Below are 24,677 nucleotides of genomic sequence, written 5' to 3' on the forward strand. Positions count from 1 at the left end.
AAGTGGTTCTTGGAGCTACACCCTCAAATCTCTCAGGCGAGCTGCTTATGCTTCTGCACATTTACTGACTCTTTGTTGGGAAAATCTAACAAACAACTTGCATTGAGTCAGAAATCGGTTACTGAAACCCTTGTTCTTAAATCTGGCCCAGAAATTAAGTCTTAGGATTAAGAATTGGCTCAGAAAATAACTCCAAGTTACCGTTATTTGAACAGCAAGCAGGCCTTCCCCGGCATCTCGGGCATCAATTGCAAAGTCCACAGGTAGACTGGCAGGCACACCATAGGAACTAAGGCCGGGGCCACTGGCGGTCACTTTGCTGGCATCATATGTGGGAAGGACCTTGACCTTGAAGGGACTTGATAGACACACACACATACCCTAGTTAGTAAAGATACATGTCAACCCAGCTGCATCTGACTTTTCTTACACATAAGAGTGGGATGGAAAAAGGAGTTTCTACAGCAGATAAGATAGTGAGTTAGTCAAGGTGCCTAAGTCCAGCAGAAATTTACAACCATGAGGTAGTAACCATTACATGACAGACTGGTTTTGCCCTGAGTGTGTTCCAAGGCAGCAGTCCCCAACCTTTTTGGCACTAGGGACTGGTTTCGTGGAAGACCAGGGGGCGTGGTGGGGGAATGCTTTCAGGATAAAATTGTTCCACCTCAGATCATCAGGCATTAGTCTCGTTAGATTCTCATAAGGAGTACGCCATCTAGATCCCTCTCACGTGCAGTTCACAATAGGGTTCGCACTCCTATGAGAATCTAATGCAGCCGCTGATCTGAAAGGAGGTGGAGCTCAGGCAGTAATGATCGCTCACCCACCACTGTGCGGCCCAATTCCTAACATGCCATGCACCCACACCAGTCCACGCTCCAAGGGTTGGGGACCTCTGTTCCAAGGGATATATATAGTTTGGGGAGGAAGTGTTCACAAATTAGTTTGGGAAACAAAGGGTTAAACACATTTAGCCCACTTTTGTTACACTAAGATCATGGTCACCAAATGGAAAGAGAATACTGGAACTTCAGTTTTAATATTTATATCTCATCTTATTCTATATTCTGTATCTATAATTATTCTATATTTAGTATGCTTCATATGGTACATGGTATATTAGTAAAGCAATATACAAATGTAATTTATAAATTACATATTTCTACATAGATAGAGCTAATATGCTTATCTCTATATAAAATATGTGTTAGGGGATATGGGTGAAAGTTTTTCATCTTAAGGGGCATGATTTTTTAAAAAAAGAAAAGAAAACCCTTAGAGATTGTTCCAAGAGGTGAAGAGCTTATGTAACAATTTTTTTTGTATTAATATCAACAAGGAACAAGGTTTCTATGTAAAATCTTCTGGAAATGCTTTTATCAAGCAAACCCTGAAGTAAAGACCTTTGTCCTGTTCCAATCAGAAAACTACTTGCAGGTTCACCAAAACACCAAAAGGAAGCCTCTGATAAACTAATAAATTCTTTATTTCATCAATGATTCTCTACTACTACTGCTTCTTCTTCTTTTTTTTTCCAGAGATGTCAGGGGAGGGTCTATGTTGCCCAGGCTGGCCTCAAACTCTTGGGCTCAAGTGATCCTCCCATCTCAGTCTCCCAAGTAGCTGAGATTACAGGCGAATCCCACCACACCTGGTTAGAATTTCCAACTTCTTAATTTCAGCTCACCTTTAAACTAAAGATGTCTGAAAGGAACTGGGGGAGTGAGAGAGCGGGAGCCACAAATATCAAGGCTAGTGTGTGGTGACAAGTTGCAGGTTCTATGTAATACTTGCTGCCTCTATGGATGGGTAGATGGACTGATGCAGGAATGGATGGACTGATGGAGGAATGGATGGGTGGATGGATGGACTGATGGAGGAATGGATGAGTGGATGGATGGAATGATGGAGGAATGGATGGGTGGATGGACTGATGGACGAATGGATGGGTGGATGGATGGACTGATGGAGGAATGGATGGATGGATGGATGGAATGATGAAAGAATGGATGGATGGATGGACTGATGGAGGAATGGATGGGTGGATGGATGGACTGATGGAGGAATGGATGAGTAGATGGATGGAATGATGGAGGAATGGATGGGTGGATGGACTGATGGAGGAATGGATGGGTGGATGGATGGACTGATGGAGGAATGGATGAGTGGATGGATGGAATGATGGAGGAATGGATGGGTGGATGGACTGATGGAGGAATGGATGGGTGGATGGATGGACTGGCGGAGGAATGGATGAGTAGATGGATGGAATGATGGAGGAATGGATGGGTGGATGGACTGATGGAGGAATGGAGGGGTGGACAGACAGACTGATGGAGGAATGGATGGGCGGATGGATGGAGCTTACCTGCGAGGAATCTCTTCATCAGCATATTTAACTGAGACCATGTAAGGTCCCTCCTGAGATGGGGTGTAGGTTACTGTGTGTGTGCCATCTCCATTGTCCACCACGTTCACTGGCTCCACCAGGCCTGAGGACAGAGATGAGAGGTTTAAGGAGCTGCCTGGCCTCACCTTTGCTCCACCCTTGGCTGAGTCTGAAATAGGATCACATCCATCCCCAAGAGCTATCGGTTTCCACTGATGAGTAATATAAAGGCCAGCAACCATAATCACAGGCCTGAAAAAAATCACAGCATCCCCAGTTCATGGTTGCAGAAATGACCCCAAGAGACACCTTTTGCTTTTTGTTGGCTAAAATACACTCAGTCTGCCCTAGAGTATAATTAAGGAGACTGCCTGTGCTTGCTGCTGGAGGGTGTATGTGGATGCTGTGTGTTGAATACACACTATAACCTTTTAAGCTGGTTAGGCATGCTTAGGATGTGGCAATTTTACTCTACAGCTGAGACACTGCCAAAGAGTCCAGAACTGTGAAGAGCAAAAATTAACCAATGGGCTGTCTAGTCAAGACTTGTGGCCACCTTTGAGCAAAGAACACTGTGGTACCAGCATGCTGGGGCATAGGTGCAGGGCAGGTGAGGGTGCCAATCTCAGGGGCAAGGGGACCCTCAAGGTGAAGCCTGTGGAGATGTTAGAGATTATGCTAAAACATAATCAAGGCACACGTTGGGTTGCAGAGTCCAGATCCCAGCTTCCAACGTGATAGTCAAGGATGGGTCAACTCCAGGGTAGGTTAATCAAAGGATGACATGCTCATTAAGCAAAGCAGATGAGGCAGATGTAAGCAATTTTAGAAGTGAGGCCAGCAAGAAGCATTTGGGTTACATAATTCAGCAGCCATGGGAAAATGCAAACCTGTCTTATTAAAGTCACCCTTCAGGTCACCTTTAAAGAACTCTGAAAGGGCTTTCAAGGGGCTGTGCCATGACTGGGAATCCGTGTCATCAGCTAAAATCAAAAGGCTGTTACTTGAGAGTCCTTCATAATAGAGGCAGATATCCAAGTAAAGCTTCTCTTTCTTTCTTTTTCTCCCTCTCTCATTCACACATACACAAGGACACATACATGCACAAAAATGCATGCAGGCCCTGAAGCTCAGTAACTTCACAGAATCTGATCCCAGGCCCGTGACCTCGTTTCCCCCAAACCACTTCTGCCCTGAGCTTCAAAGGGCATAACCTCCTGCTGAACCCCATGAAGGAGAAGGTTCCTCTTCAAAGAGGGAAACCCCCATTTGCCACTTCTGTGAATCCAAGAACATATCACTGGGGAGGAAGATCCAGATTACGTAAGAAATTAGGCACACTGTCCTCCATGTGGGAGAAAGGCACATTTTAAGTGCTGGAGGAGGAAACATGGTCACTTACCAAAAAAAGGCAAGTTCCAATGCACTTCAGGGCTTTGTCCCTATATGGCCCGCTAGCCTTACCAAACCCAAGTTCCAGGCTGCCAACAGGACAGGCCAAATTGCCAACAAAGCCCATTCCCCAAGACACCCTCTCTCTCTGGGGAACTAAGCCAATGACAAAGCCACATATCACGTGCATCATGTACCTGGCACTCCCAGAGGTTCTGGTATGTACCACATGGACACCAAGGTATCTCAATGAGTTATCACCTCCAAACCCCACCATCTGCCACGACCAGACCAACCCACCCCCTCACAAATGCTCAAACACATAATGAAACAGTCGCCACCATATTACATATGACAGCCCAAATACTGCTGCTTCCTCTAAGAAAATCATAGCTGTATTATTAAATGGGGGGACAGACCACTGGAGAAATAACAGGCCTGCTTACTTGTAAGCAGGAATTTCTGCTGTTTAACTAGAACATGAAACAATAACTTTTTTAAATTTAATTTTAAGCTCATGAGCAAACTCAAAAGCAAAGCATCTGCTCTGGGTCACAGCTGCCCTTGCCTGGGGCAGATGAATGTCTGCAGGAAGGCAGGGTGCATACTTACCTCGTGGGCCCAGGACCCTCACTTCCAGCGGAGCCAGGCCAGCCTTGCTGCTGTCCACCGTGAAGGACTGCAGGACACGGGCTCGGACGCCTGAGCCCAGCCCGGGGCCGGCAATCTTGACCTTGCTGGGGTCCACAACATCCTTCACAGGAACCCTGAAGGGGCTGCCTGGAAGAGAGGTCATGGGATTCTGAGCACAAGCTGGGAATTAGAGACCACCTTGTGCACACCCAGAATAGCACTGCTGCTCCCCTGGGACCTCGGCCATGCAGGCCTTGGTCAGCTTCCCCTGCCTCGCTGTGTGCACTGCTCATGTGCCCACTCATTGTTGTCAACCATTCTCACAGACCACCTACTACGTGCAGATGTTGTGCCAGGTGCTGGATCCTGAGTGGTTAACACCCTCCAGGAACCCACAATGCAGGAGAAGGATGAGGCAAGCAAGTCACTCTAACATCCTACATAACATATTTGGGGTGTGGAAGGTGGAGCACTCAGGAGGCAATTAACCTGGTCTGTGGGAAACCAGAGAAAGCTTTCCAGTAACATCTCAGTTGCGGCACAAGAGGGAGCAGACAGAGAGGTGCTTCAAGTAGGGAGGCCTCAGCACGTGCAGCGGCCTAGAGGCGAGGGAGGAGACAGGCTGCTGGAGCAACTGAAGGAGGAAGCCAAGTGGTGGAACAACAGAACGGAGAGAGATGGGCAGGCCCTGCAGCCCACATCCAGCCCTGTCTCCCACACATGGCTCCTGTGTGTCCCCCCCAGACTCCTCTCCCTCCAATGCAGCTGGCACCTTCTGACCACACTCAGCCTTCTCAGTCACCCAGTCACCTGGTGAAGCCTTGCTGTCTTCCTGAGTGTAAGCTGAGCTCCTGCTGCATGGCTGACCCCACGGGGGACCCTGAGGGCCTCTGACTCCTTGAAGGTGTCAGTTTTAAAGATGAAGCACAGAGGAGTCAAGGAGAGGAGATAGTGATTTGCTAGAGAAGTGCTAAACAGAAACAAGGGCTGGGCCAAGGACGCCCATGGACTCCGCTGTGGAGGGGGACCTCCCCATCCAGTGTACGGCAGCATGCCTCAGGCTGCCACATCCATCACCAAGGGGCTACATGCACCTCTGCCTTGCATGGGAGTCCTAGTGCTCCCCATGGTATCTGGCAAAGTTAATGACTGCCGTGAAAGCTGAGGGATCTCTGCTTTGCATCCCAGAGAATTTATACTTTGTAGAATTAGAGATGGTAGATAGCCAAGACACACAAAGAATTGAGTCCCTGGCTTTCTAACAACAGCTGGGTTTCAACGGCATCCAGGTCCTTACCTACGTGAAATAAATGGCTGGCCCTGGCAAACAAGCACAGGCCTCCACATTGGGGTGAGAGGAACAAAAGGGGGCTTTACTTTAGAGAGTGACAGTTGAAGATTTCAATGTCAATAGCTGATGCCAAGGGACTACCTCTGAGGCCAATCTTTAAGTCAGAGCCTCCATTAGAAATTGTCTGAGCTCAGCATGAGAGCAGCCAAAACCCAATAAACCCGGGTAAGATAAACTGTCCAAGATGGCAGACCCCAAGCATTATCCGCCACCCCCCTATTCCATGCCCAGACACATGTCACCATTCCCTCATGCCAGACCTTTTTCCTCATGCACTCCGAACCCCAGTCAATCCAGTGGTCTAGGCAGCCGCCACCAACCGACCACAGCTGGCCTACCACAGGAAATCAACATGCCATTATGAGTAAGACAGGACACGTTGTTAAAAATAACTCCACTCCGGGTTTTTAACCAGGCCAGGAAAAACTGGGCTAATATTTAAGTACCCAGAATTACCATGAAAGCAAATTAGAAGGTGGCAGGTAGCCAACTGTTTCACGGCAGTACCCCCATAGGTTGCCTTAGCTAAGAAGCCTGATGCTAAGAAAACCAACCAACACTTCACTAAATGTCTCTGCCTGGGAAAGTTCTGGGCTTCTGGAAAAGCTGGCATTTGGCACTCTCTGGGAGGCAACAGAGAGCCTGAAACGTAAAAAGGCACCATCCACACCTGATGGGAAAACCACAAATGAGTGTCTTTCTGTTGTTATGCTCAAAGATGGCCATTTGCTTTAAGCTCACAGGTCGGCCACAGGGGACAAACTCTGACCCCTTTCTGTAAGGAGGATTCGGAAGCTGATGGCATTCACCAGCCTTTCCCCATAGTCAAAAAGTTTCACTGCCGCAAAAACCAGGAGATGTTCATCTCCACTGTTGCCTGCCAGGTCGGGGCCACATCACCCCTCCTGGGGGCAGCCTTCTACCCATTCCCTGTGCCCAACTCTCTCCTAATGCAAGTGCTACAAAACTCCAAAAGGAGCCCGTAGCTCTGAATTCTGTCACCGAGCCCCATTCTCATTCTTCATAGCAGTCATCACAAGTTTTAGTTATATAAGCCCTGGACAGTAAGCTCCCTGAGGGCAGGAACTTTGTCTTGCCCACAGCCGAAATCCCCTAGACTAGTGATTATAGGAATTTTTTAAATCTATATATTGAATGAGCCGCAAGCACAAGTTTAAGGAGAAACATGTTGTTTTAAATGACTTGAGGTTTAAATGAGTATCTGAGTAGAATCAGTCTGAGTTGAATGTCAATACTTTCTGATCAGTGTGAGAGAAAGAGAGTGAGTGTGTGTGTGTGCACATTTCCATGTGGTAAGGGGGAAGCAGGAATGGAATCAGGAAAGTGTGTGGTCAGTGGACACTCCAGCTGCCTGAGAGTTAACCCAGAACCCAGCAGTGGGCCCCTCAGCCTGCCCTTCCCCTCTCAGCGTGACCCAGAGAGAGAACAAGCCCCTGCCGAGGCTCTTCCTGCTCCTGGGGTCCTGGGGTGGGGCTCTGCCCTCTTCACACCACACCTAAGACAAGGCATAAGTGGCCCAGAACAGCCCCAGTCCTTGGTCTTATGTCCATACCACATACTCACCTGCCCTTTTAGAAATGGGGGCTGGGGAGGTGGTCTCAGAATTCACCACAATAGAATTCATCCATGTAACCACAAACAACTTGTACCCCAAAAGCTATTGAAATAAATAAATAAAATGTGTGGGGGTGACAATCATTTGAGTAGAGAACTAGAATCTATGGAGAGTCCTCCCCCCAAAACAAATGGGGGAGGGTCTTTCACTACTTAAGTCATATATTTATTTATTCTTTGAATCTTTATAGCAGTGGTTCAGGCTGAAGTGATTTTGTCCCTTAAGACATCTGGCAAGATACAGAGACATTTTTGGTTGCCACAAATAAGAATGGGGAAGGAAAAGTCTGCTATGGGCATCTAGCAGGTATAGGCCAGGGATGCTGACAAAAGTCTACAATGCACAGGACAGCCCCACACCACAAAGAACCATCTGGCCCGAAGTGTCATAGTGCCGAAGTTGAGAAACTGTGTTTCACAGTGAGTATACATGACATCACTAAATATAAAAGAAATTACAAAGAAGAATTTGAATCTGCATATCTTGATCAGCTACTAGTATTATCAGTGGAAAAAAAGAAACCAAGACACATGAATAAGGTATATAAGAGCCAAGCACAAAATAAAGTAGAGATTGTCTTTCTTTCTTTTTTTTGAAACAGGGTCTTCTTCTGTCACCCAGGCTGGAGTGCAGTGGTGTAATCTCAGCTCACTGCAGCCTCAACCTCCCAGGCTCCCATCTCAGACATCCTCCCATCACAGCCCCCACCCCACACAGCTAGGATTACAGACACGCACCACCACACTCAGCTAAGTTTTGTATTTTTTGTAGAGACAGGGATTCCCCATGTTGCCTACGCTGGTCTCAAACTCCTGACTTGAAGCAATCTGCATGACTTGGCCTCCCAAAGTTTGGGGATTACAGGCGTGAGCCACTGTGATTTTCAACTTTGTAAAGAACCAGCTTTCCCTTGAATCAAGAACTAGGTCCTCCGACACATGCACAACTGTTTCCAGTCAAAATTCTTTTTTTTTTTTTTTTTTTGACTACAGGCGCCCGCCACCACGCCCGGCTAATTTTTTGTATTTTTAGTAGAGACGGGGTTTCACCATGGTCTCGATCTCCTGACCTCGTGATCCGCCCGCCTCGGCCTCCCAAAGTGCTGGGATTACAAGCGTGAGCCACCGCGCCCAGCCTCCAGTCAAAATTCTAAGCCGATGCTTTTTGCCATGTTACTGGTTCTACTGGGAGTTGAGATAATCCTGGAGATGTAGCCCTAAAGAAAAATTCTTCTTTTGCAGCTATTACAAATATCAGATTGTTTTCCCCACTCAGAGAGATAAGCAAAATCAAACCCATTTTCCTGCAAAATCAATTATTCTTTGGGGTCCTCTCTGAGGAATAGCTTACCAGGGATGTGGGCTCCTCCATATGTGATATTAACATCATAATCCCCCGGAGCAAAAGGAATGTACTCAGCACTGCAGCTGCCATCCTTGTTGTCTCTGCAATTTATCTTCGACTCTGATGGTCCCTCAACAGTTATGCCAAGCCCACCAATTCCTGCCCCTCTGGAAAGAGTGGAAAAGAAAGTGAAATGTGCACCATTTATGCTGGTCTGCTTATTGCCAAAATTCATGCAAATTCCCTTTATAAACTATTCCATGTAGCCACCCCAACTCAATTCCTACACCTCTCACATAGGGAATTTCACATTAGTATAACGTAAGTAAAGACACTCTGACCCCTCCTTTTCAATGCATATGCTTCATTTATTTTTCTTTTTCCTGAGACAGAGTCTCACTCCATTGCCCAGGCTGGAGTGCACTGGCGCGGTTTCGGCTCACTGCAACCTATGTCTCTCAGGTTCAAGCAATTCACATGCCTCAGCCTCCCAAGTAGTAGCTGGGATTACAGGCGTGTACTACCAAGCCCAGCTAATTTTTATATTTCTTGTAGGGACGGGGTTTTGCCATGTTGGCCAGGCTGGTCTCAAACTCCCGGCCTCAAGCAATTGTCCTGTCTCGGCCTCCTGAAGTGCTGAGATTACAAGTGTGAGCCACCACGCCCAGCCTATTTTTCTTATCTAATTGCACTGGCTAGGACTGCAAGTACAACGCAGGCATATGCCTTGCAACCAACTTTAATAAAAATACTTACAAGGTTGGCTACAAATTTTTACATTATCAAGTTACAGAGCTTGATTGAGTCCTGGTTTGCTAAATAGTTTCATGACCATTATCAAGTGCTTTGGTATGTTTTTTAGGTATGCTTGGTCTTTCTATGTAACATAAGTCTCTACGGAAGGAAATATACGTTATAAAAATAAAAATGCATCTTATCCAAAGTTAGGAAACTATGACACATAGGTAGAATCTAGCCACAAAAGTGAGACTCAAGACACCAAATGTAGGGCCTTCCCTACCTGGTAACCACGGTGAAGACATTGGGCTTGTTGGTAAAGGCCTCTTTCAATCCAGGTCCTTGGGCTTGCACCCTAGATGGTTGGCAGCCTTCAGTGACAGCCACCTTGAAGGGACTGTTTGGGATAGGCACATCATCATATGTGACCTCCACTACATGGAGACCTGTTCAAAACAACAAACAGAAATACATATTTGCATACAAATCCCCTATTTGTGAAAAACGATTCTCTACTTCAGAGTTTTATCTAGCATTGAAGCCTGCATGCTATACTATGTTATTTGGAAAAGGGGGTTAAAAACACAGTAATGTGGCTGGGGGCAGTGGCTCACACCTATAATCCCAGCACTTGGGAGACCGAGGTAGGTAGATCGCTTGAGTCCAGGAGTTCAAGACCAGCCTGGGCAACATGGCGAGACCCCATCTCTACAAAAAATACAAAATGAGTGTGGTGGTGCACACCTGCAGTTCCAGCTACTCAAGGGGCTGAGGCAGGAGGATCATTTGAGCCCAGGAGGTTGAGGCTGCAGTGAGCCATGATCACACCACTGCACTCCAGCCTGGGCAACAGAGTGAGATCCTGTTTCAAAAAAACCAAAACAAAACAAGCCCACAGTAATGTAGGTATGATCCGACTTTTAAATACTACAAACAGTCTATCTGCAGTCACATAAGCCACTCCACCCCAACCAAGCAAATATTCAAGTCAGTCATCCTAAACAGACTACCCTCATTCGGGAAAACACCATCCAGCCATTAACCAAAAGAAAAAGCAAAACTCAAGAAACAGAAGAAACACGCATCCACAAGAAGATTGAAAATATCTATACCAGAATGTTGCAGGCTTCCGATCTCCAGGTAGTGGAGATATACATGGCACTTTTATTTTTTTTTATGCTTTTCTATTTATTGACATTTTTTATAATTCCTAATACTCAAGAAGAAAGAAATTCATACGCAAAGAAAAATGGCACAGATGAGCAACATCATGACATTACCCCATAACTTGCTGAGGTGAGACTGAGGCTAAACCCAGCCCACCTATTACACAAGGCCAGCAAGCCAGGCACTGAGCGGGCAGGTGACTTCCACGGAGGCTGACTTCCACTCTGTCACTCTGCACGTGGCCCTGCTGAGACAGGCCTAGCACATGGGGCAGGCATCAGTACCAGCCACCAGGAGGAAATGACCAAGGACAGCTCTGAATGAGGGTCCAGTCTGAGGACAGGGCAGCTCACCTTTCTCAAAGGGTGTGTATTCCACCTGGTAGGTCCCATCAGCATTGTCTGTGACAAAGCACTCGGTGGAGGCCCCTGAGGGGTTGGCAATGTGGGCCTTGATGTGGTCACCCCCAACCTGGGTCAGCGGCCGAGAGTCAACCGTAAAGTCGGTGGTGGCTTCCCGGAACACATCTGCAGAGCAAGCACACAGCTGACACTGCCCCAGTACCCCAGACCCAAAAGCAAACCCCAGAATCAAGGTTCTTGGCACTTCAGGACACATGAAGTCTAATTTCAGTAACAGTGGAAAACTGGTTTTTCTAACTCTCAAATCAAGAATATTAACCCCCTCCATCCCAAAAGAAGTCCTTTCTAGAGTAGCCACGGCTAAGTGACAACACGACTGCTCACACCGAGGGCTCGAGGACAGGTTAAAGGTTAAAGACAAACCTGCTGTGTGGCATGCAGGTGTTAGCTAACACCACATTTTAAACTTTTTTCCAATTAAATGCCAACATGTTATATGTTGAATTTCCAGAGAAAAATCAAGATTTCTGGCTTTGCCAGAAAAACTAGAGATTCTGCTGACAATGCTAGGTCCTGTTCCCCATGGAGAAACAGAAAACAGGGGTTGAGTAGCATGGTCTCCAGAAATGCAATGTGCTTAACCTTCACCAGGGCCCTCCAACCACTCCCTGAGGCAGAGGGAACAGGTGAGAACCGCCTTATATGTCACCTGGCTCTTGCAGGTGGCTGAGTTTGCAGCTCCAAGTTTCAGGTAGCCCTTAAGTCCCAGCTGGTCTTTTTTTTTTTTTTTTCAAATGAAACCCACCTTTCCCTTCTATTCCTGGTCCAAAGACTTTGATCCTGCTGGTGTCCACGGCGGGCTCCACCTTGACCCGGGCGGGGAAGTGTGGCACGAGTTCACCACCATACTTCATGGTCAACGTGTACATGCCGGCCGTCAGGGGCACGTAGGTCACCGCGTAGGTGCCGTCTTTGTTGTTCTGAATACTGACTTCAGCTTTTGTTCCCGAGTCCGAGACAGCTTCCAGACCCAGGGCCCCCGGTCCGGCTTCTGAGCAGTCGACGCTAAGGAGGCCAGCTTCACCCACCTTCCCATGCTCGAGACCTGGCCCCGATGCCACGACTTTAGAGGGGTCAAAGGGCATTTCAATGTCGGCTTTGAAGGGAGACCCAGGTATGTGGACTTCTTCAAAGAGGATGTTGACGAAGTACTCCCCGGGTTTTGTGGGAAGGTAAGAGACGGAGCAGGTCCCGTCACCATTGTCAGAGCACTCGATTTTGGCCTCGCACGGACCTTCCACCGTTAAGCCCAGACCTCCAGTACCAGCTCCTTTGGTATCGATGGTGAACTCAGCAGGCTTGCCCACGAGACCACCTTCGAGGCCGGGACCATGGGCCTTCACCTATTTGAGCAAAGAATAAAGTCAAACTGCACTGGGATCGCTGCTCAGCCAGCACTGCTTTCAACACCCACGCATGTAATCAGCATGGAAGTGCATCTTAGCCAGGCAGCTCTTCTCTTGGGGCTTCATGTGTCACACATGCACACGAGTTAGAGCCACAACGGTCAACGCAGCAAATGCCTCAGAACTCAATCACCAGTGAAAAGGCACAGGAGACAGGTGTGACCCCCATGGAGCAGCCCCTCCAAGACTCTCCTCTCTCCTACCCCACCTGACCCTTCTAAATCACAGGACTGGACTTGGAGACCTAATGTCCATTCCAACAAAGATACACGAGATCCCAGGTTGAGGGCTCATGGAAGGGCTCTTGTGGAGCTGGCTGTGGCTTGGGCTGTTGCACTTTGCTCAACAAATTCTGCATAATAATAAAACTAAACTGTTTCTAAAAAAGAGTGAGGAATGAGGCTTTCACCTCTAATTCAACAAATAAGACACCTTCATAGGACTCATACCACTGAGACCACTGGAAATCTTCCAAAACCCCTTGAGTCAGGGTTACTATGAAGAAATGACGATGAACTTTTTTTTTTTTTTTTTTTTTGGAGGGGACGGAATCTCATTCTGTTGCCCAGGCTGGAGTGCAGTGGCATGATCTCAGCTCACTGCAACCTCTGCCTCCCAGGTTCAAGCGATTATCCCACCTCGGCCTCCCGAGTAGCTGGGATGACAGGCACGCGCCACCACACCCAGCTAATCTTTGTATTTTTAGTAGAGATGGGGTTTCACCATGTTGGCCAGGTTGGTCTCAAACTCCTGACCTCAAGTGATCCATCCACCTTGGCCTCCCAAAGTGCAGTGATTACAGGCGTGAGCCGCTGCGCCCAGCCAAGAATAATGTTTTTTTTTGTTTTTGTTTTTTTTTTGAGATGGAGTCTTGCTCTGTCACCCAGGCTGGAGTGCAGTGGCATGATCTTGGCTCACTGCAAGCTCTGCCTCCCAGGTTTATGCCATTCTCCTGCCTCAGCCTCCCAAGTAGCTGGGACTACAGGTGCCCGCCACCACGCCCAGCTAATTTTTTGTATTTTTAGTGGAGACGGGGTTTCACCGTGTTAGCCAGGATGGTCTCGATCTCCTGACCTCATGATCCGCCTGCCTCGGCCTCCCAAAGTGCTGGGATTACAGGCGTGAGCCACCGCGCCTGGCCAGAATAATGTATTTTTATATTACATGATTCTAGCTTCTGTAGGGTGAGCTCCGTCTGTGAGCTGGGTGCTGGGCAGAGGCCTCCACGTTTGCTAACTCACCTACCCTTACAGGCTGGCTTTGTAGTGAGGACTGTGATGATGCTAACAAGCGAAGAAAGAAGACTCTGGGACAGGGAGCCCCTCACCAAAGTCTTGCAGTCAGAGAGCAAGAGGAGGAGCAGGGTTGTGACTCACCTACCCAGGGGACCTTTCACAGTGAATTGTGCTGACCTTCATCACAAAACGATTTTCAGAAGGTCTTTGCCAGGAAGAACCAGAGAAGGACTATGGTGTCATGTTTGACAACAATGAGACAAGTTCTGGGACAAAGGCAAAGGCTGACCTTGGTGGGATCTGGTGGCAGCGAGGCCTCCACTGTGTAGGGGCTCCCGGGCACAGGGTGTCCATCGTAGGTCACATCTACAGCATACAGCCCCTCCTCCCGAGGGATGAACTTGGCCATGCTGCTCTCCCGGCCTGTCACGGGTGTCACTAGGCATGGCACGACCTTCCGAGAGGGGCTGAGGATTGTCACGTCCAGCTTCCCCTGGCCTCCTGCCCCCCTGGTATCAACGGTGAATTCCTGATCCTTCCCAACTTCCACCCCTGGAAAAGAAACACAAGCCGAGGTGAAGAGCTGACCCTTTTCAGCAGCAGAACAATGCGGAGCACAGAAGCAATGGTTCTTTGGACACGGGGACTTATCTCAGCCTCTACCATAAGCAACAGCTGCTGCAGAGGACAAGCAGCAAAGCTGAGTAAGTATCATCAGCATCTCAGCCTCAGTAACAACCAGTGTCGGCCTAATAATCCATTAGTGATGACAGCAATAACGGCTATCATTTACTGAATGCATTTTATATGCCAAGCACAAATAGGTTATTGTCTTAATTTTCACCACAATCCTATGGGGTATTTATTATTAACCAATGGCTTTCACAGATGGGGAAACTGATGCTCAGAGAGGTAAGTAACTTGTCCAGGGTGATATATGCAGCAGCCTGCCAAGGTGGGACTCAAAGTGAAATTTACCTGACCCCACAATCTTTGCTGATCAGAAAGTTGTAATCTGACACTGTCTTCTCTTATTTACTTACTTTTGGTGTTAACTTGATATCCAAACACCCTCATAAGTCAATGTTTTATTTACTAATTCTTGGCAGCCAACTCCATCTTATAGGCACCCCACCCCCTCAAGAAAGCAGAAGTCACAGAGCTGCCAAATGCGAGGCGATTGAAGCAAGTGCTGAGAACTGACTGTACCGTGATGGTTTCCAAAAGGTCTCTGCAAAGCAGGGCTGCAGGAAGCCCAAGTGTTAGATTAGACAAAAACAGGGAAAGGACTTTACCCAAAACAAAAGCACTGGGAACACAGGGCCCCTGCCACAACCCAGAGAACCTTGACTCTGAAGGAACACAGGGCCTGGCAAGATGGACACTGCCGAACCACAAGCAAGGAGGTCCCGGATCACTACTTCCCACCGGAAAAGAGGCTTTCCTAATTGGCACCCTGCTTTTCCTGTTCTGGAGTCAAAGCTCTCAATGTCTTGGGGAAAGGAGTGACAAGGGGACACATGACGGGGTTGGGCAGTGGACGTTCACACACTCAGAGCTGGCTGCTCCAGCCACAAAAGCCAACAGTGAGCTCTCACTTTGGATCTCTGCAACTGGGAGCTGGCCTTGCTTGCAACTTGTGCACTTGGGTCACGAGTGAAGGAAGATGCTCACTGATGGCACTGCTAGTGGCACTCTGGAGAAACCCTCACAGGTGAATACAGGAGGCCTCGTCCTGGGGGTATGCACTCAGCCCTGCCTCAGTAAGCCTGAAACCAGGTGAATGTGAGCCCTGAGGTGCATCCAGTCTGGAGCCACTCAGCAGTAAACACCGACGGAAAACATGCAGGAGTGAATGATTCCTGAGATGCACTGTTGGAAGGCAGGTGGAAGACATAGGTTTATACAGCAGGGCAACTTTAATGCAAAATAAATACAGCCAGATGTTTTCCACAGGCACATCTATATGTATAGATGCAGAGAGAAGATCTGGAAGAACAGAAACTGACTTGAAAACTTTGGTTAACCCTAGGGAGAAGGAGAGGTGAGGGTTAAAGTGGAATTATCCTTAACTGTAATGGTTTTTAGACGAAAAATGGATATATTTTTACTTGTATAAAAAATCATTTTATGAGCATGTGTTGAACATCTGAAGCTGAGTGATAAGTACATCAGTGTTCATGTTACACTATTCTCTTTCCTTTTCTGTTTGAAATTTTCCCTACTGAAAAATAATCAGAAAATTGAAAATAAGTGAAATGAGTTTATACTAATAAAATCCCTAACAAGCTAAAGGAACATTGGGATGGGGCAGAGGTGTGGTGGTAGTGACTTCTGAGTGCCAGGGATTTGGCATTTATGCTTGACTCGCAACCTTATTGTGGATTCAGTTGCCAAGGATAGCTGGCACAGTTAGAAACTCATCAGAAAGCAACATGGCCCAAATTCTCTTTTTAATGAAAACTTCCTACTGCAATGCCAGCACTTACTGAGGGCTGACTACGTGCCAGCCTCTGAACCATTAGCTCATATAATTTTCACAATATTCCCATGGGTGTTCTCAACCTCTCCCCGCCGACCACCCCCACTGTACAAATGAGAAAGCTGAGTCTCGGTGAGGCTAAGGGGCAGACACAGTCACAGTTATTTCACACCACGGCCCTAATTCGAACCAAAGTCTGTGCAACTGCAAAGTCTCTTAATGTAGAATTTGCTTCTCTGCAAATTCCACCTTTTGAAGAAAATCTAACCAGCAGCCACGTTGGGTGGTCATCAACAATCCATCTGCCCTCCATTCAGGCACTTACTGTTTTCCAGCCCATTGAGTTTTATCTTGCTCAGATCCAGCGGTGCAGCAACACCCACAGTGAAAGGGCTTTTAGGGATGGGATCGCCACCGTAAGTCACCAGAACCTGCATGTTGCCCTGGAACAAGAGAGACAACCCAGTTTACCTTTGGGTACCAAAAAGCTAACTTGGCATTTAAACTCCCCTCAAGATCCCTCATTCTTCTCACAGACAGGGGAGACTTGATTCCAATCAATGTAGAAAGTATCTTAGATCTATTTCTTCTAGCTTTTGACCACAAGGCAAGAATAACAGAAAAATTAGATCAAATAAGAGCAGCTAATAATAACAGAAGCAACTTAATGAGCATTTTCTACACACCAAGCACCATGCTATTTGTTTTTATGCATTTCCTCAATTCAAGATCAAAACAGTCCTAAGGGGTAGTTCCTACTGTCATCTCATTTTTTCAGGAGAGGAAACTATGGCTCAGACTGGTAAGGGAACGTGCCCCAAGTCACACACCTTGGTAAGGGTGCGAGCTGGGCCTCATACCCATGGCCCCCAAACCTGTGTCCTAGCTGCTCTGCCACACCACCTCCCCATCATCATACCCAGTGCCAGCCACAGGTACAGCAGCTGGGCCTGGGGCCGCTCATCAAACAGAACCATTTCTGTCCTGGGAATCAGTTTGAGGCCCCCAGGCTGCAACAGGGATTTGCAAGAGTTCACCTAGACCTGTGCTAAGACCATCGCACAGTATCTGAACTTCCATTTCTACGTGAAAGAAAATAAAATTGCAAGTGTGAAGGCAGACGGTGCTTGCAGGATTGGCAGGCCCCCTCACGGGTGGCCGGGTGGCACGCGATGGCCATGTGTGCGCCATTTCCCTCCTCTGGCCGGTTCCAGGCTGGCACACAGCCGGCTTCTTCTCTCCATGGTTGGCCAAGTTCCCTCCCTCCAAATCAAGGCTCCAAGAAATCTCATGGCTGTCTCTGTAGATCAACATCCCCTTCACCTCAATCGACCAGGCATAATGTAACAGGAAAGCGTGAGGGAGAGACGAGTTCCCCCCAAGAATCCAGCAGCCTTGCTGGAATGCAGGCCCTGCTGAAAGCTGTTGCTGATCAAGTGTTAAAAGGGTGTAGCATTTGGCCTATGTATCTTTTGTCACATTCCTTTTGTAATAAGGAAGGGGGTAAAGGCCAAGAAAAAAAAAAAAAAAACTGGTTGCATCAATGAAGACAGGATTAATTTTCCAGGATTTTTAAGCACTGCACACAAAACCAACTGGCCCCCTGCCTCATGCGAACAACATTTCCTGGTAAAATGTGTACAGGTCAAATTCAACAGAGCTGGGAGCCAGCCAAGGGGCAGGAAAGGTCTCCTTCTTGTACTGTTTAAGGCAGGACTGACTCGCTACTTCAGCCAACGCGGCATTCCCAACGTGCCAACTCTTCCCGAGCTTCCGTTTCCCCACAGCCCCTAACAATTCAGGGGCTCACTAAGCAGACCTCAGGCTAACCAGGGGTCTTGGGGATACCTTCTCCCTCATCCGCATTAAGTTTTCTGGCCACTTCTCTGAAGTGCTAAAAAAGAGAGGGAAAAATCCTCCTCCAGATAGAAAATGAACTCTACCTTAAATAACCTAAGAAGGGGGAGGGAAAAAATCTCGGAGATTTACACCTACAACGCCTACAGCATTTTAAAGTGTCCCCTGAGGCCCTAACTAAGGAATGGACTGCGTTTATTCCCCAACAGGGCTATGAAGTGAGGGATGTCTGGGTAGTGATGGCCAGTGCATTTCGCCACGACTTTGCAGGCTGCAAGACAGTTTCACTCTCCTCTACATGCTTCTGAAACCTGAATCTTATTCTTCAAAATATACATACACAAGACACCAACCAGACAGCTCAGAAGAGGATGGGACTGAGAGAGCCACCCTCAGCGCCATCTCTTTTAGGGCCCTCCAGGAGCAGCCAGGACCACCACGTTAAGAACATTTCAAGATAGAAACTGTTACTCTGTGAGGGTCTGTGAGCTCACAGGGATTCCTAAAGGTGCCAGAGTACTACATGGAGTGGTCCCCAATCCTAGTGGTTCCCAGCACAGCATGTAATGGAGACACTGCCACAAGCTTCTCAAACTGCTCTGCTCGGGGGAACCTGGGGTGAGAAATTCAAGCTGCCTGAAGCCACCCATAACCAAGAGAAGACCAAAGTCCTCGGGGAAATCACTCCCCTTCTATAAAATCGAGTCTTTGACCTCTGGGAGGGTCCTCAAGCCCCAACCCAACAAGTCCATTCCTCTAAGGCAAAACACGCTCTACTCTTGCATCCTCAAGGGACTCATAGGATCCTACAGTCATCCACATCACTCATCCACCCCAGGCAGGCGAGCGCCTGCAAGCTGTCACTCAGGGACTTTGCGAGGTGGAGTGGCAGGCCTGCAGGTGTCAGGGAGCAAAACCAGTAATCAGCAACCTGGGTTACTCAGGCAGGACCTCGGCTCCCCACGTGGCACAGCCTGTGTTCTGAGAGGGAAGCGCCCATGCCAGGCCAGGACACGCCCATGCCCAAGCAGCCACCTTTCTGGGGATTTCCAGCCTGTTATACCCTAAAACCACCAGGAGAAGGTGTGCTTGTGGGTGTCAGCCCTCAAAGTATGCTCCCTCCCCCATGTCAGGGGGTGGCTTTCTGGGCTGACCCAGGTCTCTTAACCACATCCAAGGGCACACTTCCTTAGCCCAGTCTTGAGCTTTTAGCTGCTCTTCAGAAAACAGAATTCAAAAGAGAATGAGGAGGTGTCGGCATCACTCCTCTACCAGATTACAACATTCTTAGGCCATCTCCACTTGTGAATCCAGGCACCATGTCATTTATTCACTCACAGGCAGCCATCAATCCATACTGAGCACTTATAGGGCCAGGCTCTATGCTGGGGGTGGGGGTGAGAAGGAAACTCAATCTAAGGAGAGATTTAATGTGTTCTTTGCCATAGAAAAATAGGCAGAATTGCAAGTTGCCCAAATAATAAAATAATAAACCCAGCTCTAAGCAACAAACAAGAAGAAGGACCCCAGTGCCACCCTGCAAGTCATTCACACTGAAGGCAACAACCACCACCAAGGCCCACCCGGCTCCTTGAATGCATCCTGGGAGCATCCGGACACACAGCTTTAAGTGAGTACTCAGCATGGCAGCAATTCTCAAACCTGCTGCTATCAGAGAACTGGATGAATGTGACCTTGGGGTGACTCTGAAGTAAGGAGCCTCCCACTCCAGCATCACTTCAAAGGGGACAAAACCGGACCTAGGCTCCTAATCTCCACTTCTGCCTCAACCAGCAGCAGGGGACGTCTGGGGTACTGGGTTCTGCAGTCCTCTCCAAGGATGCAGGTCAAACCCTGACCCTGTCCTGATATCTGCAACTTACTTTCTAACGGCTCAGCCAAAACACTAAAAGGCATATAGACATAGAATAAAGGAGAAGTCACAAAACGTTTTTAGAAGACGCTATGACCTTGTGATCCTAGTCATTGTACACAGACAGCTATGGCTTTCTGGTGCCTTCTCCTAAAGAATATGGAGAATTTGGCAACAAAGGAGATTCAGCCTGGTGCACCCAGTAGTAAGGCTCCCACCAACCCTCAAAACCATCAGCAGGAAAATAATTACCTACTTACTATTGAGTGGCCTGATGAGAAAAGGATGCTCTATCTATAAAAGTGTTAGCTTTATCATTACTAATAATGGATGTTTTGTTTGGGATTTTTTATTTTAAAGCACAGGAAGAAGCAAGTCTGGAGATAAGAAGCCACATTTATAACCTGCACACGAGAACTGTTAACGGCGTGAAAAGGCAACCCAAGGAGTGAGAGAATATATTTGCAAATCATTTATCTGATAAGGAACTAATATCCAGAATACATGGAGAATTCCTAAAACTCAACATAAAATTAAGAAGGTTGATATAAAAATGGGCAAGTAGATAATTCTCCAAAGAAAATATGTGAAGGACCAATAAGCACGTGAAAAGATGATCAGCATCACTAATCATTAGGAAAATGCAAATCAAAACCACAGTAAGACACCATCTTACACTCAACAGGATGTTCACTATCAACAACAACAACAACAACAACAAAAAACAGAAAAAAACAAATGTTAGCAAGGATGTGGAGAAACCAGGACCCTTGCATGCTGTTGGCAGGACTGTAAAGTAGTGCAGCCACTGTGGAATACAGTAGAGTAGTTTCTCAAAAAATTAAAAAGAGATTTCCATGTGATCCAGCAATTCCATTTCTGGGTGTATAATCACAAGAATTAAATGCAGAGACTCAAAGAGATATTTGTACACCCAGCATTATTCACAACAGACAAAAGACGGAAGCAACCCAAATGTTCTTCAACAAATGAAGAGGGCCGAGTGCGGTGGCTCATGCCTATAATCCCAGCACTTTTGGAGTCTGAGGCGGGCAGATGACCTGAGATCAGGAATTCAAGACCAGCCTGGCCAACATGGTGAAACCCCATGGTGAAACCTTGGCCAACATGGTGAAACATCTATACTAAAAATACAAAAATTAGCTGGGTATGGTGGCACGTGCCTGTACTCCCAGCTACTCAGTAGGCTGAGGCAGGACAATCACTTGAACCCAGGAGACAGAGGTTGCAGTCAGCCGAGATAGTGCCACTCCAGCTTGAGGAACAGAGCGAGTCTCAAGAAAAAACAAACAAACAAAAAACAGATGAAGAGAGAAGCAAAACGTATATACATACAGTGGAATGCAGCCTCGAAAAGGAATCAAGTTCTGACACATGCTACAACATGGATGACAATGGAGGACATTTTGCGAAGAAAAATAACTCAGTTGCAAAAAGACAAATACTGAGGTCAGGCGCAGTGGCTCATGCCTGTAATACCCGCAGGTTTGGATTGCCTCAGTCCAGGAGTTCGAGACCAGCCTGGCCAACATGGCGAAACCCCGTCTCTATCAAAAATACAAAAATTAGCCAGGTATGGTGGCATGTGCCTGTAATCCCAGCTACTCGGAGGGCTGAGGCAGGAGAATCGCTTGAACCTGGGAGGCAGAGGTTGCAGTGAGCTGAGATCATGCCACTGCACTACAGCTTGGGCAACAGAGCGAGACTTTGTCTAAAAAATAAATAAGTAAAAATAAAAATTTGGAGAAGAAAGCACAAACAGCAGCAAGCCTGGATGTAAGGAGCCACATTTCTAACACGACACACAGAATCCCTTCGCCCAGGGAGTCCCTCCCACTGCAGGGATGTTCTCACAGTAAGGATTCCATCTCCAAGGGTGTGCAGCCCCCAAATTCAGGGGACAGCTACACCATGACCCCCTCCTCACTATAATCCTCTTTCTTCCCCACTTGACTCTTGCGTGCTCCTTGCTGAGAGGACCCAGACGGGAGCAAGGCTTCTGAGCAGTGCTTCTGCAGAAAGCGTTGCCCTTCTTCTCCTACAAATGGCACTTCAAACACAGCAGGATCATTTCCCTTAAGAATAAAGGAATCTCAGAGGCTTGGAACAACCACTTCGAACACTAGGCTTAAGTATTAAAATCCAGACTTTTCTGCCAGGATGTCTGCTCTCCAGACCCCAGAGGTGTGAACATGAAGCAAAACACAATTTTAAACAAATATAATGGATACAGGGCTTCAGTTTTACAAGATGTAAAGAATTATGGAGATGGATGGTGGTGATGGGTGCACGACATTATGAATGCACTTAACACTAATGAACTATACACTTAAAAATGGTTAAGATGGTAAATTTTATGTTATGTGTATTTTACCACATAAAATGTTTTTAATGTTTTTAAACAAATCAACATTAACTTGTACAGAGAGGTAGTTTTAAGGCCCTTATGGCCTGAAATAATCAGAGTGAGCCAGCCTAGATGGTAACATCACATGTGAAATCCTGCATTTTGTAAAGGGGAATAATTTGCTCCCCTAAATAGTGTGTTGGGCCTTAGGGACGAAAGGCTGAACTGGCTCTTTGAGAAAAGACCTCATTCCAACACCTCATAAAAAGGGTAAACTAAGCTAAACGGGCCAGGAAGGAAACACAAAGGTGTAGCACCTCTTTCTCTGTAGGTAATTAATGAAAAGACTAAAAGGCAGCTGGTGAGGCTGCGAGGGAATGCACGTGTGTGTGTATGTGTGTGTGTGTGCACATGTGTGCACCTGTGTAACAGAAAGATAGATATTAGGGCCTGAATATCAAGAACTGAGCATTTCTCTGATAAAACACAAACCAAAGGTGGAGATATGGGACCAGCTTCCTGCTTGCTTTTGGGGAGTTCTGCAGTCCACCTGATAGAACCCATCAGGCTTCCTATAGGTGCTCCCAGAGGGGTTCAAAGTGCCAGGAGCTGCCTCCCATCAGGGAGCACTTTGGCAGAGCACCTCTCACACCCCTTGGTGTCCACGGTGACCCAGCACAGACTGCATAGAAAGGGGCCTGGCTGGGGGCCAGGGGAGCAGAGGGGAGAAGGACCCTACCTGTTGGGTGGGTGTATATTTAACCGTGTGAGAGTAGTCATAATTATCGATGATATCCAAATCCTTCACTGCATCGCCAGGAAGGGGGCTGTTGAACTGCACGTTGAGCGGGGCTTTCCCAGCCCCCTTGGTGTAGACAGTGAAGTGGGTCGGTTTCCCATTTTCCACACCTGGAAAGATATACTGTGAAGTGAGGAGACAGACCAGCTGGAGTAGTTTCACTTTGAGAACCCGTCAGACAGGTTCAACAGCACCGGGTCTATTATGACAGCCAGCAACGGGCCTGGCCAGCCACTGCTGCATCAGAGCTGCACAGAAAATCTGCCAGCATGGTGTTGGTGTTGGTGGAGATGAAGTTCCTCAAGGCCATGGATGAAACACGCCCAGTGCCACCAGCTGGCAGAGGGGCCCAGGACGACCTTGACATGCCATCTTACCTGCTTTGCTGAGCCCTGGGCCTTCTGCCTTCACTTTGCTGGCATCGTGGGAAGGGTCAACTTTGACTCTGAAAGGGCTGGCGGGGATTTCCTGTAGCAGAGACACAGTGGGAAAGCCCCTGAAGCAACAGCCAGAGCTCAGGGAGCCTTCAACAAAGGGTGAACCTTAGCATCACTCTGACTTAGCGAGTGGTGAGCAGACTTCTATTACCACAGGTAAACAGAAGGGTAAGATAAGCCAAAAGGGCCCAGCATCGGGTAAGGGCCTTCTATAATAGGTCACTCTCTAATGCCTGGATCCCTGATGTCACAAACAAACCCGAGGACTTTGAGCCTTTAATACTGAATGTTGAGTACTCAGGATGAAAAATGCCAACAAGAATAAAACCAAAAAGGACAATAATATATGGGGCTGGGGGAAGGAAATGTCCTCCAGGGACAGCTGAGAGCTAAGGTCTGGGGAAATGATCAGAGACAGAATGATTACAATTCTTCAAAAAGAATGTTGCAGACTATTGGAATAAAGGCAGAAGAGGTTAAATGGATGATGTCAAGACCACTACCTTCAGGCACAGAACATTCTACTAAGGTTCCCATTTTTATGTAAGGTTAATTTTAATCCCTAGGATTTCAAAATTCTCTCTTTCAGGATACTGCTCACCCTGTCTTCACTATTGCATACCTGAAACTTCAAATCACCTCTCTCTATAAAAGTTTAAGGGTGGAGACCACAATCATTGCTTCAAAGGCATCAAAGTAGAACATATCTAGAAGTTAACTGCATTTCAACCAAAATATTGATGAAAGTTTATTACAAACTAGTCTCTCTCCAGACCCCTGCTTTTAACCACTGAACACACTGCCTCACTTTTGTTAGAAAGTGGTAATAATTTAGCTCTGGGTAAATTTTTTTTCCTTCTTGGTTGTAAGGAGCCAGAGAGAAAACGATTGAGCAGCGTTCTCAAGACAACTTCCCTGTCACTAAAACACCAAAAAGGAGGCCAAATGCAGTGGCTCATGCCTATAATCCCAGCACTTTGGGAGGCCAAGGCGGGCCTGAGGTCAGGAGTTCGAGACCAGTCTGGACAACCGTCTCTACTAAAAATGCAAAACAATTAGCTGAGTGGCCAGGCATGGTGGCTCACACCTAGAATCCCAGCACTTTGGGAGGCCAAGGCAGGTGTATCATCTGAGGTCAGAAGTTC

General features: G+C 47.4%; 1 protein-coding gene across 4 annotated transcripts in view; it reads right to left on the minus strand.

The window, feature by feature from the left end:
- The window catches only part of FLNB (filamin B), a 164,849-nt gene that overhangs the window by 37,533 nt on the left and 102,639 nt on the right, over positions 1-24,677 (minus strand). For 3 of the 4 annotated variants that reach the window (XM_055272443.2, XM_055272427.2, XM_055272436.2), the window contains exons 17-27: positions 23,473-23,563; positions 23,036-23,205; positions 16,524-16,641; positions 14,006-14,268; positions 11,821-12,418; positions 11,007-11,180; positions 9,770-9,932; positions 8,755-8,915; positions 4,397-4,564; positions 2,372-2,495; positions 202-358 (exon numbers count right to left, since the gene is read on the minus strand). In XM_055272443.2, the coding sequence (XP_055128418.2) occupies positions 202-358; positions 2,372-2,495; positions 4,397-4,564; positions 8,755-8,915; positions 9,770-9,932; positions 11,007-11,180; positions 11,821-12,418; positions 14,006-14,268; positions 16,524-16,641; positions 23,036-23,205; positions 23,473-23,563 (2,187 nt within the window). Of the gene's footprint in view, positions 1-201; positions 359-2,371; positions 2,496-3,282; positions 3,376-4,396; positions 4,565-8,754; positions 8,916-9,769; positions 9,933-11,006; positions 11,181-11,820; positions 12,419-14,005; positions 14,269-16,523; positions 16,642-23,035; positions 23,206-23,472; positions 23,564-24,677 lie in introns of all 4 variants that reach the window. The other variant, XM_055272418.2, reaches the window with a different exon arrangement.

Source organism: Symphalangus syndactylus, chromosome 1 (genome assembly GCF_028878055.3).
Source record: "Symphalangus syndactylus isolate Jambi chromosome 1, NHGRI_mSymSyn1-v2.1_pri, whole genome shotgun sequence".
Classification (NCBI taxonomy): domain Eukaryota; kingdom Metazoa; phylum Chordata; class Mammalia; order Primates; family Hylobatidae; genus Symphalangus; species Symphalangus syndactylus.